The 22504-nt window shown below is 43.0% G+C and overlaps 1 protein-coding gene across 1 annotated transcript in view; it reads right to left on the bottom strand.

Moving 5' to 3' along the window:
- Window positions 1-22504, bottom strand: part of ptprt (protein tyrosine phosphatase receptor type T) — a gene marked incomplete at its 5' end in the record, with an annotated part of 300839 nt that overhangs the window by 127827 nt on the left and 150508 nt on the right. Inside the window, 2 exons of the mRNA XM_079265832.1 lie at window positions 7242-7344; window positions 10300-10501. Coding sequence (XP_079121958.1) covers window positions 7242-7344; window positions 10300-10501 — 305 coding nt within the window. The remainder of the gene's footprint in view (window positions 1-7241; window positions 7345-10299; window positions 10502-22504) is intronic.

Genomic DNA, 22504 nt, shown 5'->3' on the forward strand with positions numbered 1-22504 from the left:
GAGTAGAGCTGCATCATCGTGATGAAGAGTAGAGCAGCATCATAGTGATGAAGAGTAGAGCTGCATCATAGTGATGAAGAGTAGAGCTGCATCATAGTGATGAAGAGTAGAGCTGCATCATAGTGATGAAGCGTAGAGCAGCATCATAGTGATGAAGAGTAGAGCTGCATCATAGTGATGAAGAGTAGAGCTGCATCATCGTGATGAAGAGTAGAGCTGCATCATAGTGATGAAGAGTAGAGCTGCATCATAGTGATGAAGAGTAGAGCTGCATCTTAGTGATGAAGCGTAGAGCAGCATCATAGTGATGAAGAGTAGAGCTGCATCATAGTGATGAAGAGTAGAGCTGCATCATAGTGATGAAGAGTAGAGCTGCATCATAGTGATGAAGAGTAGAGCTGCATAATAGTGATGAAGAGTAGAGCTGCATCATAGTGATGAAGAGTAGAGCTGGGTCATAGTGATGAAGAGTAGAGCTGGGTCATAGTGATGAAGAGTAGAGCAGCATCATAGTGATGAAGAGTAGAGCTGCATCATAGTGATGAAGAGTAGAGCTGCATCATAGTGATGAAGAGTAGAGCTGCATCATAGTGATGAAGCGTAGAGCAGCATCATAGTGATGAAGAGTAGAGCTGCATCATAGTGATGAAGAGTAGAGCTGCATCATCGTGATGAAGAGTAGAGCTGCATCATAGTGATGAAGAGTAGAGCTGCATCATAGTGATGAAGAGTAGAGCTGCATCTTAGTGATGAAGCGTAGAGCAGCATCATAGTGATGAAGAGTAGAGCTGCATCATAGTGATGAAGAGTAGAGCTGCATCATAGTGATGAAGAGTAGAGCTGCATCATAGTGATGAAGAGTAGAGCAGCATCATAGTGATGAAGAGTAGAGCTGGGTCATAGTGATGAAGAGTAGAGCTGCGTCATAGTGATGAAGAGTAGAGCTGGGTCATAGTGATGAAGAGTAGAGCAGCATCATAGTGATGAAGAGTAGAGCTGCATCATAGTGATGAAGAGTAGAGCTGCGTCATCGTGATGATGAGTAGAGCTGGGTCATAGTGATGAAGAGTAGAGCTGGGTCATAGTGATGAAGAGTAGAGCAGCATCATAGTGATGAAGAGTAGAGCTGCATCATAGTGATGAAGAGTAGAGCTGCATCATAGTGATGAAGAGTAGAGCTGCATCATAGTGATGAAGAGTAGAGCTGCATCATAGTTATGAAGAGTAGAGCTGCATCATAGTGATGAAGAGTAGAGCTGCATCATAGTGATGAAGAGTAGAGCTGCATCATAGTGATGAAGAGTAGAGCTGCATCATAGTGATGAAGAGTAGAGCAGCATCATAGTGATGAAGAGTAGAGCTGCATCATAGTGATGAAGAGTAGAGCTGCATCATAGTGATGAAGAGTAGAGCAGCATCATAGTGATGAAGAGTAGAGCTGCATCATAGTGATGAAGAGTAGAGCTGCATCATAGTGATGAAGAGTAGAGCTGGGTCATAGTGATGAAGAGTAGAGCTGCATCATAGTGATGAAGAGTAGAGCTGCATCATAGTGATGAAGAGTAGAGCTGGTCATAGTGATGAAGAGTAGAGCTGCATCATAGTGATGAAGAGTAGAGCTGGGTCATAGTGATGAAGAGTAGAGCTGCATCATCGTGATGAAGAGTAGAGCTGCGTCATAGTGATGAAGAGTAGAGCTGCATCATAGTGATGAAGAGTAGAGCTGCATCATAGTGATGAAGAGTAGAGCTGCATCATAGTGATGAAGAGTAGAGAAGCATCATAGTGATGAAGAGTAGTGCTGCATCATAGTGATGAAGAGTAGAGCTGCATCATAGTGATGAAGAGTAGTGCTGCATCATAGTGATGAAGAGTAGCGCTGCATCATAGTGATGAAGAGTAGAGCTGCATCATAGTAATGAAGAGTAGAGCTGCGTCATAGTGATGAAGAGTAGAGCTGGGTCATAGTGATGAAGAGTAGAGCTGCGTCATAGTGATGAAGAGTAGAGCTGCGTCATAGTGATGAAGAGTAGAGCTGGGTCATAGTGATGAAGAGTAGAGCTGCGTCATAGTGATGAAGAGTAGAGCTGGGTCATAGTGATGAAGAGTAGAGCTGCATCATAGTGATGAAGAGTAGCGCTGCATCATAGTGATGAAGAGTAGTGCTGCATCATAGTGATGAAGAGTAGAGCTGCATCATAGTGATGAAGAGTAGTGCTGCATCATAGTGATGAAGAGTAGAGCTGCATCATAGTGATGAAGAGTAGTGCTGCATCATAGTGATGAAGAGTAGAGCTGCATCATAGTGATGAAGAGTAGTGCTGCATCATAGTGATGAAGAGTAGAGCTGCATCATAGTAATGAAGAGTAGAGCTGCATCATAGTGATGAAGAGTAGAGCTGCGTCATAGTGATGAAGAGTAGAGCTGCATCATAGTGATGAAGAGTAGAGCTGCATCATAGTGATGAAGAGTAGAGCAGCATCATAGTGATGAAGAGTAGAGCTGCATCATAGTGATGAAGAGTAGAGCTGTATCATAGTGATGAAGAGTAGAGCAGCATCATAGTGATGAAGAGTAGAGCTGCATCATAGTGATGAAGAGTAGAGCAGCATCATAGTGATGAAGAGTAGAGAAGCATAATAGTGATGAAGAGTAGAGCTGCATCATAGTGATGAAGAGTAGAGCAGCATCATAGTGATGAAGAGTAGAGAAGCATCATAGTGATGAAGAGTAGAGCTGCATCATAGTGATGAAGAGTAGAGCAGCATCATAGTGATGAAGAGTAGAGCTGCATCATAGTGATGAAGAGTAGAGCTGCATCATAGTGATGAAGAGTAGAGCAGCGTCATAGTGATGAAGAGTAGAGCAGCATCATAGTGATGAAGAGTAGAGCAGCGTCATAGTGATGAAGAGTAGAGCTGCATCATAGTGATGAAGAGTAGAGCTGGGTCATAGTGATGAAGAGTAGAGCAGCGTCATAGTGATGAAGAGTAGAGCAGCATCATAGTGATGAAGAGTAGAGCTGCGTCATAGTGATGAAGAGTAGAGCTGCATCATAGTGATGAAGAGTAGAGCTGCGTCATAGTGATGAAGAGTAGAGCTGCATCATAGTGATGAAGAGTAGAGCTGCATCATAGTGATGAAGAGTAGAGCAGCATCATAGTGATGAAGAGTAGAGCTGCATCATAGTGATGAAGAGTAGAGCTGCATCATAGTGATGAAGAGTAGAGCTGCATCATAGTGATGAAGAGTAGAGCTGCGTCATAGTGATGAAGAGTAGAGCTGGGTCATAGTGATGAAGAGTAGAGCTGCATCATAGTGATGAAGAGTAGAGCTGCATCATAGTGATGAAGAGTAGAGCTGCATCATAGTGATGAAGAGTAGAGCTGCATCATAGTGATGAAGAGTAGAGAAGCATCATAGTGATGAAGAGTAGAGCTGCATCATAGTGATGAAGAGTAGTGCTGCATCATAGTGATGAAGAGTAGAGCTGCATCATAGTGATGAAGAGTAGAGAAGCATCATAGTGATGAAGAGTAGAGCTGCATCATAGTGATGAAGAGTAGTGCTGCATCATAGTGATGAAGAGTAGAGCAGCATCATAGTGATGAAGAGTAGAGCTGCATCATAGTGATGAAGAGTAGTGCTGCATCATAGTGATGAAGAGTAGAGCTGCATCATAGTGATGAAGAGTAGAGAAGCATCATAGTGATGAAGAGTAGAGCTGCATCATAGTGATGAAGAGTAGTGCTGCATCATAGTGATGAAGAGTAGAGCTGCATCATAGTGATGAAGAGTAGAGCAGCATCATAGTGATGAAGAGTAGAGCAGCATCATAGTGATGAAGAGTAGAGCTGCATCATAGTGATGAAGAGTAGAGCTGCATCATAGTGATGAAGAGTAGAGCAGCATCATAGTGATGAAGAGTAGAGCAGCATCATAGTGATGAAGAGTAGAGCTGGGTCATAGTGATGAAGAGTAGCGCTGCATCACATGCTCTGACTGTGATGAAGACTCAACACACACATGTAGATGAACGTGTGAAACATGTTGTTCTGTTCACAGCAGTGGAACGTTTCACTTTGGACCAGGTGTACACCAACATCTCGGGAGCTTACAAAGCTGCACCATCTCCACACCTCGGCTTATCAGACCACCTCTCTCTGTGAATGACTCCATCATATAAACCAGTAATTTGAAAAACTAGACCAGCTGTCAAAACCATTCAAGTATGGAGCAACGATGCTGCTTCACTTCTGCAGGACTGCTTTGAAAGCACGGACTGGGAAGTGTTTGCACAGGGAGCTGACCTGGAGGAGTACACCTCGGCTGTCCTGGCCTACCTACACGTTTGCACTGAGACAGTAACTACCACTAAAACCATCAAAGAGTTCCCAAATCAAAAACCTTGGCTGGACAGAAACGTGCGGTTACTGCTTGGAGCAAGAGATGCTGCCTTCAGGTCTGGTGACATACCGGCCTATAAAAGTGCCCGGAGGGACCTGAAGAAGGGCATCAGAGAGGCCAAGCACAGATACAAACAGCGCGTTGAGGGACACTTCGAGAACAACGACCCCCGGAGCATGTGGAGAGGTATTAAAACCCTGATTGATTACAAGAGCAGCACCACACAGATCAGTCAGGACAGTGAACTCCCCGACACCCTGAACCGCTTCTTTGCCCGCTTTGACAGACAGCACAGCGGAGCAACAGCTGAGAAGACCCGGCCCAAGCAGGAGCAGACACTCTTCCTCCAGCACCACCAGGTGAGGTCCGCTCTGAGGAGGATCCACATCACCAAGGCAGCGGGACCGGACAAAGTGTCGGGCCGCACACTGAAGACCTGTGCCGACCAGCTAGCAGAGGTTTCACCAACATCTTCAACCTCTCCCTGCAACAAGCTGCAGTCCCCACCTGCCTCAAAGCCACCACCATTGTCCCTGTCCCGAAGAAGACCGCAGTCACCTGCCTCAACGACTACCGCCCAGTCGCCCTGACCCCTGTCATCATGAAGTGCTTCGAGAGGATGACACTATCGCACATCAAGGACGTCCTCCCAGCAGACCTGGATAGCCACCAGTTTGCGTACTGAACAAACAGGTCTACGGAGGACGTGGTCTCATCGCTCTTCATACGGCCCTGTCTCACCTGGAGCACCCGAACACATACGTCAGGATGCCCTTCATTGACTTCAGCTCTGCCTTCAACACCATCATCCCCCATAAACTGGTGAATAAACTCAAAAACCTTGGACTTTGTGCATCACTCTGTTCATGGATTCTGGACTTTCTCTCTAACAGACCACAGAATGTCAGGATAGGGAACCTGACATCAACAACCACCATCCTGAACACTGGTGCACCGCAGGGCTGTGTGCTCAGCCCAGCCCTCTTCACCCTCTTCACTCAGGACTGCTCCGCCACATATTCAACAAACACAATCGTGAAGTTTGCTGACGACACCACTGTGGTGGGTCTCATCTCCAACAACGACGAGACGCACTACAGACAAGAGGTCCAACATCTGGCTGAGTGGTGCTCGGACAACAACCTGGTCCTGAACACCACCGAGACCAAAGAAGTCATAGTGGACTTCAGGAGATCCAGGAAGACCACACCCTCTCCTCTCTACATAAGTGGGGAGGAGGTGGAGAGGGTGGACAGCATCAAATTCCTGGGGCTCCACATCACTAAAGACCTCACTTGGGCCCTGAACACATCACACCTGGTGAAGAAAGCCCAGCAGAGGCTCTTCTTCCTGAGGAAGCTCAAACAAGCTGCCTGCGCCCTGCACTTCTGGTTAACTTCTACAGAAGTGTGATGGAAAGCATCCTGTGTATGTGCTTTACTGTGTGGTACGCCAGCTGCACAGCAGAGAACCGGAGGGACCTGGCCCGGGTGTTAGACCAGCAGAGAGGATTGTGGGAGTTACCCTGCCTGACCTGGACGCTGTGTATGCTGGCTGTCTCCAGAAGAAGGCCAGAAACATCTGCACAGACACCACTCACCCGGGTCACTCTGTTTGTTCCACTGCCATCAGGAAGGAGATACAGGACCATCAAAACCCAGACTAACAGGCTGAGGAACAGAGCGGTTTCCTCCATCGCCCCCCCACCCACCACCCCACACAGCTCCCACCGGACAGTGCTGCAACAAACAGTCAATAACATGACACTGTAACCAAGCACATTTTTCACTTTGGAGCCATTGATGCCTGTGCTTTATCTTGTTTTATCTTGTATATATTTATTTCATGTCTTGTTTTTAAATCGTCTTGTCTTAATGTTTTTATACACTTTTTAACTGTTGCTGCTGTACTGATGAGTCGCCAACTCAATTTCGTTGTATGTTCGTACGATGACAATGAACATCCTTATCCTTATCCTTACATGCTGAAATTCATGGTAAACGCATTTAAAAGCACAGATCGGGAGCGAAGGACTTTGAAAGTTAGCGGAAACATTAACGTGAGACAACATCCGGTTTCTTCAGACCAACATCCGGTTTTCAGAATAAGATGCCAACAAAGTATGAATTATATTCACATCAAGTATAAAACATGCTGCATCTTGTGAGTTAAAGGGAAAATATACATATGATATAAGAAATATGATCGCTACTGTGTAAAGAGAATACTGCTGCTAACAACAACCTGATGTGTTTAAAGTGTTTAAACCAAATGTTATTGACCTTTAGTTCATATAGCATATAAGTGCACAATACACTACTTTTGAATTCATTATTGAACTTTGCCATAACAATGCGATTAATCGCGATTAAATATTTTAATCGTTGCCCAGCATTAATATATGTATATTATATATATATATATATAATATATATATACGTATATATTGTTCTGGTGATAAATGGTGAGATATTAACAGGAAGCCACTGACCCACACTCACATCTCTCGAAACTCTAAATTGGATGATATATATTCTTCTCTTGTCGAAGCTGAATTTCCCTGAAGGAGGAAGAGGAAGAAAGGAGGAGAGGATAAGAGGGGAGGAGCCGAGGAGATAGAGGAGAGGAGGAGAGGACAGGAGATAGAGTAGAGGAGGAGAGAAAGAGAGGAGAGGAGAGGAGGAGAGGACAGGCGATAGAGTAGAGGAGGAGAGAAAGAGAGGAGAGGAGAGGAGGAGAGGACAGGAGATAGAGTAGAGGAGGAGAAAAATAACAGAAGGGACAGAAGTAAACAGAAAGTTACATAAAAGCTAAGATTCAGGTGAGAAGGTACCTGATTGGTGCTCCTCGTGAGTGGGCGGGCTTTAGCAGGATGGTGATGGTGGTCTCGGTCTCGTTCATTGGAACCTCAGACTCGTACTCCGGCATCATCGGGGCTGATGGTCAAAGAGAATATAATTATGACTTTATGATTATTACTTTACTGGACGATCACAGTGTTGATTCATCGCTGAAACACTGTGGAATAATGATGATGTCATCACACATCATAACTGATGTGACATCACTCAGGAAGTACAAACACACTGAGCCCCTAAATATTAAATCAATAATAAAAAACAGATCAACAATCCTGTTTGGATCTGTTGAACCATTCATACCATTGATGTCATGTTAATAAACACCATTCATACCAGTGATGTCATGTTAATAAGCACCATTCATACCAGTGATGTCATCTTAATAAACACCATTCATACCAGTGATGTCATGTTAATAAACACCATTCATACCAGTGATGTCATGTTAATAAGCACCATTCATACCAGTGATGTCATCTTAATAAACACCATTCATACCAGTGATGTCATGTTAATAAGCACCATTCATACCAGTGATGTCATCTTAATAAACACCATTCATACCAGTGATGTCATCTTAATAAACACCATTCATACCAGTGACGTCATCTTAATAAACACCATTCATACCAGTGATGTCATCTTAATAAACACCATTCATACCAGTGACGTCATCTTAATAAACACCATTCATACCAGTGATGTCATCTTAATAAACACCATTCATACCAGTGACGTCATCTTAATAAACACCATTCATACCAGTGACGTCATCTTAATAAACACCATTCATACCAGTGATGTCATCTTAATAAACACCATTCATACCAGTGACGTCATCTTAATAAACACCATTCATACCAGTGATGTCATCTTAATAAACACCATTCATACCAGTGACGTCATCTTAATAAACACCATTCATACCAGTGACGTCATCTTAATAAACACCATTCATACCAGTGACGTCATCTTAATAAACACCATTCATACCAGTGACGTCATCTTAATAAACACCATTCATACCAGTGACGTCATCTTAATAAACACCATTCATACCAGTGACGTCATCTTAATAAACACCATTCATACCAGTGACGTCATCTTAATAAACACCATTCATACCAGTGATGTCATCTTAATAAACACCATTCATACCAGTGACGTCATCTTAATAAACACCATTCATACCAGTGATGTCATCTTAATAAACACCATTCATACCAGTGACGTCATCTTAATAAACACCATTCATACCAGTGACGTCATCTTAATAAACACCATTCATACCAGTGATGTCATCTTAATAAACACCATTCATACCAGTGACGTCATCTTAATAAACACCATTCATACCAGTGACGTCATCTTAATAAACACCATTCATACCAGTGACGTCATCTTAATAAACACCATTCATACCAGTGATGTCATCTTAATAAACACCATTCATACCAGTGACGTCATCTTAATAAACACCATTCATACCAGTGACGTCATCTTAATAAACACCATTCATACCAGTGATGTCATCTTAATAAACACCATTCATACCAGTGATGTCATCTTAATAAACACCATTCATACCAGTGACGTCATCTTAATAAACACCATTCATACCAGTGATGTCATCTTAATAAACACCATTCATACCAGTGACGTCATCTTAATAAACACCATTCATACCAGTGATGTCATCTTAATAAACACCATTCATACCAGTGACGTCATCTTAATAAACACCATTCATACCAGTGACGTCATCTTAATAAACACCATTCATACCAGTGATGTCATCTTAATAAACACCATTCATACCAGTGACGTCATCTTAATAAACACCATTCATACCAGTGACGTCATCTTAATAAACACCATTCATACCAGTGACGTCATCTTAATAAACACCATTCATACCAGTGACGTCATCTTAATAAACACCATTCATACCAGTGACGTCATCTTAATAAACACCATTCATACCAGTGACGTCATCTTAATAAACACCATTCATACCAGTGACGTCATCTTAATAAACACCATTCATACCAGTGACGTCATCTTAATAAACACCATTCATACCAGTGACGTCATCTTAATAAACACCATTCATACCAGTGACGTCATCTTAATAAACACCATTCATACCAGTGACGTCATCTTAATAAACAGAGCCCTCATACTGAAGGGAGCCCCTCCTCCCGTACATGCATCATCGGTCCGTCTGCAGCCGTTAATTGAAACCTCTTCCTCCGTCAGCGGCTCAGGAGATATTGAAAATTGGGGACGTTGTGATATGTGGACACCGTGACACACGGTGCTGGGTTAGAGAGGAAGATGGAGGAACGCAGGCTCAGCGGAAAGGTCACGTTAAAATCACCGGGGTGTTGACAGACAGGAGCATGGTCCAATCAGCACTCAGGACTCAGGTTTGGGTTTTACACACAGACTCTGGTACCGTTACTAGATCGATGTACTAAACATAAAACTGTGAACCTCAAAGCTTCTAAGAAGAGAAGTCTCCAAAAGTGAATGTGTGAAAAGAGCTTCTTTGCTTCAGATCACATGTTTAGTCATGTGACACCGATCAATGAAGTCATGAGATGAATGAACATAGAGGTGACCTTTTATAATTGTAAAAAGAAGACAGAAACTCAGATAAAGTTGTGCTTGAATACAAAGAGTCAGGGAGACAGAGAAGCATCTGTCGTCAGCTGACAGCCTGACTAGCTACACAACTAACTCATGAATCAACATGTGAAGCCGTTTCTGCGGCTGATTTCTTCTTTTTTGTGCCGTTGACATGTGGCCTGGGTCGAGGCGGCGACATCAACAGAGGAGAAGATATGAAAAGAGTCGCTCAGACAGACAAACACAGACGGCTTCTTTCACAGAGCAATTATCCTCATAACAAGCACGAGTGTGTCACAATGTCTTTGTGCATCTGGAGAGCAAAGACCAATCAAATGCCATATCAACAAACAGCGCTGTTTAAGGAGTAATTGTGTGAATAGGAGGAGGGATCTGGACCTGCTATCTTGGTGGAGATGCGGGTGGTGATGGGCGGGCCGAAGCCCTTGTTGGTGGAGGCTTTGATGGTGAAGAAGTAGGTGGTCCCCGGGTAGAGGCCTCCGAACAGGTGGAGGGTCTCGTTCCTCAGCTTGAACACCCGTCCCCTCTGGGTGGTGAGGTCGGCGCTGGGGTCCAACGAGCTCAGAGCCTTGTAGGTGATCTGGAAGCAGACGGAGTCACGATTCAGCTTTACTCTCTTGGACCTCTTTGACTTCACGTTGGGTCACTTTAGACTCATTCAGCTTCTTTTGTTACATTTTTAGAAAATCAACGAGCTGAAATCAACACTTGATGGACTTTCGTAGAAAAAACACCAAACAGAGAAAGTTATTCTCAAGATATCGTAGGAAGCGATGAGGAAACGCTGACACACTCATCTCATCTCTGACTCAATGATTATTTTAGAATATAGATTTAAATGTGATTAATTCCAGTTTAAGAGATTGTCATCACTAAAACCTTCAAAACATTCAGAATGTAGAACACTGAAGGACTGAGGTTATGTCACTGTTTTACTTCAAGCTTTGACTCGCCTCACTTTGTGTCTTTCTGTGCAATGTTACCTCAATTTGAATTTTTTCATTTTCACTCGAAAACAAACAGTAATCTGTCCTCAGACTTCAGTCAGATCCATGTTGTAGTTCAGAGATGCTGAAGTGATGTTGTGTCTGTACTAGTCTCAGTTTCTCCACGAGACGGGAACCAATGGAGCACATTGACCCAGAGCCCCGACACGGGAAGGAGCTCTTCAACAGTTCTGCTGTTAGAAGAGCCATCGATGTCTGTCGTGATGTTGCTGCTGGCAAGTTTCAACAACGGACAACTGTCGATGCACGCACACACACACACGCACGCGCACACACACACACACACACACACACAGGGTAGTAGAACACTGGAGGACAGCTGTCATTGTGAATGACACAAAACAGTATTGACTGGTAGAAAAAGAAAAAAACAATAGCAATTCAACCCGAAACACATTTCAGTCCTTCACAAAGTATAAGTGTTGCGGAAGAGATTGAGGGTTGCAGGTAGACACAAAGAGAGGACCTGGAGTGAGAATGTGGTCCTGAAGCGTCGCAGAGAGCAGTTTAGAGGATTTCATGGCGGTTCTCTTCATGTTCTTCATCAGGGATGGAGGAGGAGCTTCCCTAGCAAGTGGTTAGGCTTAACCTAACCGGCCTTAATCTAACCTAACTTAACCTAACCTAACCTGACCCTAACAAGTGGCTGGGGTTAACCTAACCGGCCTTAACCTAACCTAACTCCAACAAGTGGTTAGGGTTAACCTAACCGCCCTTAACCTAACCCTAACTTAACCTACCCTAACCCTAACAAGTGGCTAGGGTTAACCTAACCGGCCTTAACCTAACTTAACCTAACCTAACCCTCACAAGTGGTTAGGGTTAACCTAATTTAACCTAACCTAACCCTCACAAGTGGTTAGGGTTAACCTAACCTAACTTAACCTAACCCTCACAAGTGGTTAGGGTTAACCTAACTTAACCTAACCCTCACAAGTGGTTAGGGTTAACCTAACCTAACTTAACCTAACCTAACCCTCACAAGTGGTTAGGGTTAACCTAACGTAACCTAACCTAACAAGTGGTTAGGGTTAACCTAACCGCCCTTAACCTAACCCTAACTTAACCTACCCTAACCCTAACAAGTGGCTAGGGTTAACCTAACCGGCCTTAACCTAACTTAACCTAACCTAACCCTCACAAGTGGTTAGGGTTAACCTAATTTAACCTAACCTAACCCTCACAAGTGGTTAGGGTTAACCTAACCTAACTTAACCTAACCCTCACAAGTGGTTAGGGTTAACCTAACTTAACCTAACCTAACCCTCACAAGTGGTTAGGGTTAACCTAACCTAACTTAACCTAACCCTCACAAGTGGTTAGGGTTAACCTAACTTAACCTAACCTAACAAGTGGTTAGGGTTAACCTAACCGCCCTTAATCTAACCTTATCCGACAGAACTCGAGGCTCTAAAACTAAAACATGTTGAATCAATAGATATTTATTCCAACTGAGACAATAAAATATCTTCTGTTTCATCTACGCTGCAGTTTGGCTTTGCTCATTTTATTAGTCATGAATAGCTCTCTATATTTTTATGTTCTCTCGCTCCCTCCTCCCTCTTTCTTTCCCCCTTCTCCATATTACATCTCTGTTTTATTTCTTTATCAATTGAGTTACCCCGTCTCTATTTTCTCTCTTTTAGTGATTCTCTCTCTCTCTCTCTCTCTCTCTCTCTATCGTTGATGTACTTGGAATCGGTAGAGCCATAAAGCTCAGGTTGTTTTATTGGTCAATGAAAAGGCAGGCATGCAGTGGGGCATTGCATCTTGGGTAATAGAGTATGAGTCTGTGAGGAATAACTCAGCAGTATGTGTGTGTGTGAGTGAGTGTGTGGTGAGAAAGTGAAGGAGGTTAAAATAGGATTTAGGTAGAAAAGAGAAAGAACCTGAAGAGAGAGAAAGATCGAAGATAGAAATATACGGGATAGTTTAGTTATAATTAAGAGATAAATTACACGTTTTTTCCAAGTTGAATGGAAATAAACAATGTTTACAAGGCTCTGTTGTGGGATCGCTGTTGAAGAAATGCTATTTCAATTCATTTTTGTCATTTTCCATCTTTTCCTCGCCGTGCTCCCGTTGGTTTTATGAGTCATGTGCAGCGGCTTCCTTCCTCTCTGTCTCACTGCTGCTGTTCTGTCCTGTTGAGTTAAGTTCAGTGTGAGAACTGTTTCTTCCAAATTGTTTTCCACCTCTCTACGTTTTCAGCCTTTAGCAGATCGTCTCCAGTGAAGCATGTTCCTGAATACAGTGGTGCACCTGCAGTGCTAGGACTCATTGTCATTTAGCAGGTGGATCATCTTCCAGGTAACTCAACTCATATTATAGTTATCTTTTCATGTTGTACTGTTGTTTTGCTCCCCCCCAGTTTAAGAATAAATTGTAACATCTTTGATTTTCTTTCTGATATTTTTTGATTTGATGTCATACAATTAGACTGTGTTGTGCTAGTTGCCAAATCTCCCAACTGTGCTAATAACTGGAAGAGGCTTTAGTTTAAAATATGAAACATAATAACTTTGTTTCCCGGAGGTTTGACAGCTGCCTCCAAATGCACAAGCAGAACACATGAATAACAGAGTAAGAATAGAAACCCCTCTGTCTCTTTTAAACTCTAGTGACACATCCCGTCCTGCTCATTAGCCACATTCTGCAATATGAAAAGAGAATATTTTACGCCGCATATCCTCCCATTTAGTACATTTAAATCTATTTTCTGAAGTTCCAACATAATAAATATGAATAAGTCTTTACTAACTGTGTCAAGACCCAATAGTCACACCATACAATCATTTCCATCTCTAAGCTTCCCAATGTGAAGCCGTGACAGGAAGACTGCCGATTCAATAACACTAGTATATATATATATATATATATATATACACACACACACACACACACACTATATATATATAATAGTTGCAATAGATACAACCTGAATAAACCTCTCTCTTCTTGCCCTCTCTCACCCTGCCTCCTCCTGCCTCGTCCAGCTCTGGAGGCATCTGCAGTTTTAGGTTTCATTTCTGTTTTTAGAAGGTTCCATTTGGGACAGACTGTTCTCCTGCTTCCCGGCATTAAAATGTCAAGACATTCTAGGTCACTACGAATAGAAAGGCAAACACAAATGCTAATATTAAGACGCAAGCACACACAGGTAAAAACATACCAATCCAAAGATGTACATGCAAATAAAAGCCAACGATGCACACGTACATACTGATGCATACATACATGAAAAGGCAAAGGGGAATGGGATATTTGGTGGTCTTTTCCTCATCCCACGTCTCTATTGTTCGGTACAAGATAAGCTAACTGGAGAAAGAAATAGCAACAGACAATAGACCTCTATTGTTCTCATCAAGTCTTGATAAGAGAGAGAAAGACAGAAGGACAGAGCGAGATGAGGACTAAATATAGCCTGATATAGTTTCCAGGCCGTAGTATTCTTCTCGCTGAGATAAATATACACAAGAGAGAGATGGAACAGCACAATCTAGCTTCATAAATAGCCGGGCTGTTAATCACCAACATAGGCCTCCATCTCTAAATCAGGCCGTTCAATCGGCGGTCGTGAGGCAGAAGTGAGGAGCGACTGACAGGAAAGCAGAGCTTTGGAAAGCTTCGTCTGCTATGGTGACCCAAAGTTCACCTCATTATCAATGCCGAACTCACCGCAAACGTATCACCGTCGACACTCAGCCCACCCTGAAGAGGTGATCGGAGATGGAGCATTCAAATCCGTCTGGAAAATCAGCCGCTGCTGACAGTTTGACGGGAAACGGCCCGGATCGTCTTCTCGCTCGTCTGACAGCCACACGGCTACTTCCTGTCAGCCGAGTGAAGACGAGTGACAGAAAGAGCACTCTCCCTCTAGACGCTAATGTGGGCCACACATGCTGCTGCTGCTTCACTGCCACCACAAGAATCCTCTGCAGACGAGCTGTTCGTCGCAGACTGGCAGTGATTTACGAGTCGAGAGAAACAGACACAACCCTCAGTTGGTGACTGAATCTGTCTTGTTACTTTGCTTTGTTCTATTTTGCATTTAGGTATTAACAGAAGCATGCAGAGCTTCAGTTATATGTTCAAACAGAAGCTGTAAGCACACTGTCAAAGGTCAGAGCCACAGATCCTGGATCTGTTCTTCTAGCATGCTGTTACCTGAGATGTGGATAGAGAGAACAATCATGTTCATCATGTTTATGTGTACTGAGAAGAATAAAGTCAACAGAGGCAATAAAGAGAGAACCGAGGCCTCAGCAGCAGGACACACGGGACGAATAAAAAGAGGAATATTAGACATGAAGAGCTGGAGATGTCGAGGGAGGCGTAACCGCCTGCTGAGAAGCTGCTTGTAGGTTTTGGCTTGTGGGGCTCTCGGGGTCGTGTGATTGGCTAGATAAAATGGGGAGGAGTCCTGATTGGCTACAGGAAGATGGAGCGCATGAGATTAAAGCCCGGAGCATAATGTGTGTGTGGGGGCATACATCCATGCACACCCTCCACATGGTTCAAGAACAGCTTTCAATTTACTTGGGGTATGCCTTGGATAGGCCTTTTAGGCTGGTGACAGACTAGTATCCTCTTTCATGCTGTGCTCTGCTGGGGGGGGGGGGGCATCACTGCGGATGATAAACACAGGATCAATAAGATGATCAGAGAGGCTGGCTCAGTGGTTGGCCTTACTCCGGACTCACTAGAGGTCATTGTAGAAAAGAGAACAAGGCCCGGTTACAAACGAGTGTTTCCTGTGAAGGTGTTAATGGACTGAGAAGCTCTTTGAGTGAGAGACTCGGGAGGCCTCAGAGTTCTACTGAACCTCTCTGAAGCTCTTTCAGTGAGAGACTCAGGAGGCCTCAGAGTTCTACTGAACCTCTCTGACGCTCTTTCACTGAGAGACTCAGGAGGCCTCAGAGTTCTACTGTATGTGTCTATTGTTGTCTGTATGTGTCTATTGTTGTCTGTATGTGTCCATTGTTGTCTGTACCCAGCAGTGGCGGGCCGTGCATTTTATACCTGGGCCTTCACTGTTGTCCTGCAGCTGAAATACCACCTTATAACCACATGATGGCACCACAGTTATCAGTTTCTAAGGCTGTAACTATGTACCGTTAGATCCGGGGGTTCTTTGGCCCGATACGGGACTACCTACTGACTCAGCTTTCTGGTAAAAGATTGGCGAGCTGGTGTTCTTGTGAGGAAACTCGCCTGGCTCTGCTAACTACCGTTACTCCTGACATCTACCCTGCTTCCTCCGGTAACTTCATCCGGTAACTTCCTCTGGTACTCGGCCGAGGGGCCCCCTAGCCGGGCGCTCCTACCAGTCGCGTCGGTTATGGCAGCTTTCCTCTTCTGGATCCGGGCTCTTGGTAAATTGCCACGGTTAGGATTACTACTAAAACCGTAAGAGATTGTTCAGTGGATCGGTCTCTAGGATAACCATTCAGAACTCAGTTGTTAGACATACAATAGATTTAACTTTTTACTGCCACGAGGAACTTTGACTACTTCAGCAAAATGAATGCACTTGAGAAATTTACTTTAAATGCAGATTAGATATTTATTGCAGGATATATTTAGCAGGGGCTCAGCTACAGCTCACATAAAAATAATACTGTACTTGATTCGATTCGTGACAATTTTCTTCTTAGATTATACTCATTAGTTTCGATGCCAAGGTGGCTCGGTGGAGCTGGATTGTCGATGTGATCAAAAATCCTTTTGGGGTTTTTAGAAGCGAAAGTTCGGCCAGACCCCCCCGGCTCCTCCTGCCCGGCCAACGAAGTCTGTTCAGCGATCCTCAAGGCTCAGTACAAAGTCTTTAAGGCGGCTGTGTCCATCCGTTGTCCAGTTGTTAAAGTCAAGCAGGGGGGAGAGGTGATTCTCCGTCTTTTAATCTTTGCTCGCGAACGGCGGTCTTCTTTCCATGAGCAGAGACGAAGTCCTCTGAGGCGAACGAGGTCCAGTGTTTCTCCATGGATGGCTCGGTCGGCGTCCCGTCATGAATTCCCGTCTTGCTGTTTGCAAGTTACTTCTTTTATAACACTTTTGGGCTGCCTCTCCCGTCTCTCCCCCCTCTTCCCCAACACGTCCTCCCTCAGCCCATGATTAACATGACATCATTGATTTGGTGCATGTGCTTCGAAAAGTACCGAACTTTTGTGTGTGTGCATGAGGAAATCACCCCAACTTCCCTGTGTGGGCTCTTACTCAATCAAGCCCTGCGCGTGTGTCTGGGTGTTCAACATCTGTTGTACTTCCCCTTTCTCCGTACTTTCCACACACTCAGACTGCACTATACTCAGATACACATATTATTATTATTATTATTATTATTATTATTATCAGGTTTACATTTGTTAAAATCACTTTACATTTGTTATGTAATACACGCTTGCTTTAAAATGATTATTAGATTTCATCCTTTAAACTATAATTATATGCTGTATGTCCCTTTAGCCTAATTTACATACCGAACATGTATTCCCTCATTTAAGGCAGCTTCCCTGGGATCTCAACTCTTTTTGACAGTACGTATTAAATGTACGTAACGTTTGCTACGAGACTTGCAATACGTTAGAATAGTACTAGTGCATCTGGAAAATGCAGAAGCTTATATTCAGGAAAACATCATATTTTCTGCACTCATGGAGGACAGTGGTTCGTATTTAATCTAATCTGCTGGATCTCAAAGGTTTCTGAGATTTAAAGAGTTTGTTTAGTGCAGCAGATGAGTCCATATTCAGAGATGATAACCAATACTAGACATAACGCTGATTTATTATCGTCTGTTTCCTCGTACGTTCATGGAAAAGATTTGTGATGATCAAATGATCATCCATGTTTTCCTCTCTCCCCTCCTCTCCCCCCTCCCTCCCTCCCTTTCCCCAGACATCATTTATCTCCTCTCAGATGAAGAGGACAGTGGGTGAGGGGGCTCCCTTTAGATCTCACCAGATGTATCCTTTAATCCTGTAATTAGCTGTAATTACAGTAATAGAAGCAGGAGATGAAGTGATCATGTTTGCACACAGAATGAATTCATGTAATCGTGCTATAAGATGAATAATAGTATGTTTTATCTCCTCTCCCAGTCCTCCCTTCGTTCTTCTCTTTCTCCTTATCTCTCCTCACACAAACTACCCCCCCCCCATTGTCAGAGGTCTAATTCATCCGGTCTTCCTCCAGAGCAGCGATGGGAACATGAGTGGAGACAATAGGAGCCCTTTAGATGTCGCAGATGATGCCTTTAATCCCGTCAATAGCTGCAATTATAGTAATTATCTCTAATAGCTGTGCTTTGTGTCGAGCCTCCGACATGTTTAACACATGAAGCCGAGTCGTGCCGCCTCCGCCGGCAGAGAGGGCGGTCACACTCACATTAATGAAGCACACACCAAACAAGACCGAATCCATGTCACTGAGTGTGTTTCAAACTGTGGCTCCGGGTCTAATGGAGGTCTCAGAGACGGTACTGAGAGGACGGACTGGAGACGGATGCTTCAGAGAGATAGAAGCTAAACGCAGCCAGATGTGTAAGAAGAACACTTATTCTCTATCCAGCCGAAAAATATATAATACGACGATATCAGCCATCGTCCTAATAACTACTTATAATAGAAACATAACAGTTCACAGTTAATCCGGTTCACATCACTGTCATTATACGTGTTTCAGCACAAGAGCAAACGTTCTCTATTCCAGCTCTTCCAATGTGACGATTGGCAGCTTTTATGATTTTGTTGTTAAATGTTTTAATTATGAAAACCGAAACAAGCTATTTCATGATGCCACCATGATGTTAGATACATTTATAAACATATGGGCATTAATGCTTTCAAGTCATCGACCCCTGATAATATTAGAGAAGAATAGATATGTCTCTAGTTCACGTTAGTACCAGAAACCGCTTCGGTATGAAGCATGAAGAAGAGCCGTGCGGAGGCTCCATCGTGTTACACGGTGATGCACTGAAACTCCATTCAGTCTAAATGAGTACTGGATGACAGTAACAGATAAGATGATGATGATGTGTCACATGTGATGCTGAGCAGAGCTCCTCCTCTCGGCAGTAAAGTGAGAGGACACAAAATAAATGTTTCTTTTAGCTTTAACTTCCGAACAATAACTCTCAGCAAATTATAAAATATTATTAAAAGTATTAATGCAAAGAAATTAATGCTTTTATTTTTTCATCATTTGAATTGTGTGTTGAATTATTTAAATCTTCACCATAGATGATTTAAACCAGTGGTTCTCAACTGGTCTGGCTGCGGGACCCACCATCACCCCTTAATGACATGCCGCGACCCACAACCCAAATTATATATATATATATATATATATTAGTGCTGGGCAACGATTAAAATATTTAATCGCGATTAATCGCATGGATTTTTTGCGATTAATCGCGATTAATCTCATTGTTATGGCAAAGTTCAATAATGAATTATAAAGTAGTGTATTGCGCACTTTTATTTTAAAGTACTGCTATATGAACTAAAGGGCAATAACATTTGGTTCACGAGATGCAGCATGTTTCATACTTAATGTGAATATAATTCATACTTTGTTGGCATCTTATTCTGAAAACCGGATGTTGGTCTGAAGAAACCGGATGTTGTCTCACGTTAATGTTTCCGCTAACTTTCAAAGTCCTTCGCTCCCGATCTGTGCTTTTAAATGCGTTTACCATGAATTTCAGCATGTAAGGATAAGGATAAGGATGTTCATTGTCATCGTACGAACATACAACGAAATTGAGTTGGCGACTCATCAGTACAGCAGCAACAGTTAAAAAGTGTATAAAAACATTAAGACAAGACGATTTAAAAACAAGACATGAAATAAATATATACAAGATAAAACAAGATAAAGCACAGGCATCAATGGCTCCAAAGTGAAAAATGTGCTTGGTTACAGTGTCATGTTATTGACTGTTTGTTGCAGCACTGTCCGGTGGGAGCTGTGTGGGGTGGTGGGTGGGGGGGCGATGGAGGAAACCGCTCTGTTCCTCAGCCTGTTAGTCTGGGTTTTGATGGTCCTGTATCTCCTTCCTGATGGCAGTGGAACAAACAGAGTGACCCGGGTGAGTGGTGTCTGTGCAGATGTTTCTGGCCTTCTTCTGGAGACAGCCAGCATACACAGCGTCCAGGTCAGGCAGGGTAACTCCCACAATCCTCTCTGCTGGTCTAACACCCGGGCCAGGTCCCTCCGGTTCTCTGCTGTGCAGCTGGCGTACCACACAGTAAAGCACATACACAGGATGCTTTCCATCACACTTCTGTAGAAGTTAACCAGAAGTGCAGGGCGCAGGCAGCTTGTTTGAGCTTCCTCAGGAAGAAGAGCCTCTGCTGGGCTTTCTTCACCAGGTGTGATGTGTTCAGGGCCCAAGTGAGGTCTTTAGTGATGTGGAGCCCCAGGAATTTGATGCTGTCCACCCTCTCCACCTCCTCCCCACTTATGTAGAGAGGAGAGGGTGTGGTCTTCCTGGATCTCCTGAAGTCCACTATGACTTCTTTGGTCTCGGTGGTGTTCAGGACCAGGTTGTTGTCCGAGCACCACTCAGCCAGATGTTGGACCTCTTGTCTGTAGTGCGTCTCGTCGTTGTTGGAGATGAGACCCACCACAGTGGTGTCGTCAGCAAACTTCACGATTGTGTTGGAGGAATATGTGGCGGAGCAGTCCTGAGTGAAGAGGGTGAAGAGGGCCGGGCTGAGCACACAGCCCTGCGGTGCACCAGTGTTCAGGATGGTGGTTGTTGATGTCAGGTGTTTGTCTGTCTCTACATGTGCCCTGCGATGAACTGGCGACCTGTCTAGGGTGAACCCTGCCTTTGCCCACTGTCAGCTGGGATCGGCTCCAGCGACCCTGAACAGGATAAGCGGTTTGAATAATGAATGAATGAATGAACATGTAAGTGTCTGCTGAGTCGACCACAGAGATCTGAGTGTCTGCTGACTTTACCGCAGCGATGTCCAGTAGAGAAAATAATACATTTTAAAAATGCGTTAACGCGCGATAAAATAATTGTCGCACATTAACGCGAACTTAACGCGTTAACTTGCGCAGCACTAGTATATATAGGTATACATACATATATATATATATTAGGGGTGTAACGGTTCACAAAATCCACGGTACGGTTCGGTACGATACAGTGGAGCCACGGTTCGGTACGTTTCGGTACAGTAGAAAACTATAAATGCCAGAGAAATGTACTTGATTTTAAAATATATTTATTCATTAAAACTAACATCATGAAGTTATTCTTTGACTTTGAACAATGATGGAACTATACCTGAGTGACTCATCTTCTGGGGTGTCTTCTTAGCAACACATAAGCATAAAAAACAAAAACTGCTCCTTAATGTTATGTAGTATTGTTACTTACATCTTGCTTACATCTTGTATTGTTACTTACATCTTGCGAAAGAGATTTTTAATCTCAATGGGACTACCTGGTTAAATAAAGGTTTAAAAAAAACAAAAACAAAAAAAACTTTTTTTTTTTCTTTTTCAAACGTATTCGGTTCGTCATGCATACCGAACCGTGAGCCTCGTACCGAACGGTTCAATACGAATACGCATACCGTTACACCCCTAATATATATATACGTATACATATTTACATATATATATATATATATATATATACGTATACATATATACATATATATATATATGTATATAATTTGGGTATATCTATGTTCAAGAAGTCTAGTAGTAGTAACGTCTCTGTGTAGTGAACAACTGCCAAATCAAATAAATAAATTACACATCAATTATATTTTAACAAATATTATTCCCATTTTTCTAACTTAATTTTAATTGTAATTAATTTAATTATAAATAATACATAGAAATACATGAATAAATGTTCTTCTCATTTCAAGTAAAATAACAGCTGGATTCAAAAATAAATTACGTAACAAAATTAATTTTAGATAAATTATTTTCACTGAATTGCCCTGCAGCTTTAAATTCAGTTCATTCAGGGTGAAGTGAAAAAGCCACAATATTATATTTTTTTCATCTTCTAAAAAGAGAAATTAGTGTTGGAAGAATTCACATTCATGAGTCCGTCCAGTCAGAGTCGAATGACTCTGGTCTCTCTGGACATTTTTCTCTTTTGGAAATTGTCCTATGATTTGACTTTCTCAACTCTCTCCTCAACAGCCCTGCTCTGCTGTCTGTATCCTCGTCTCTCCCCGTGTGTCACGGTGTGTGAACATCTCACTGAGTCAGGAAACTTGTCAGAATACTCATGTTTGATTGGCTGAGCTGCATCACGTGATGTGATTCACAACGCATTGGTCGGTGTTTTTCCTGCACCGCTGAACAAGCGCCGTAAATGCTGGAATAATTCCGCTGCATAAAAAATGCCCTTCAAAATAAAATCACTTTTTTTTGTTTTGTTGTTTTTTTGTCAGGCAAAGGCCCGCGACCCACTGAAAACGGGTCCGCGACCCACCAGTTGATAATCACTGATTTAAACCAAGTAAAAGGAACTAGTTCAGCGTCGGAAATACACGAGGGCAAAGGGTAAAACTGCCCTAAGAAATATAATT

This window comes from Melanostigma gelatinosum (assembly GCF_949748355.1).
Source record: "Melanostigma gelatinosum genome assembly, chromosome: 3".
NCBI lineage: Eukaryota > Metazoa > Chordata > Actinopteri > Perciformes > Zoarcidae > Melanostigma > Melanostigma gelatinosum.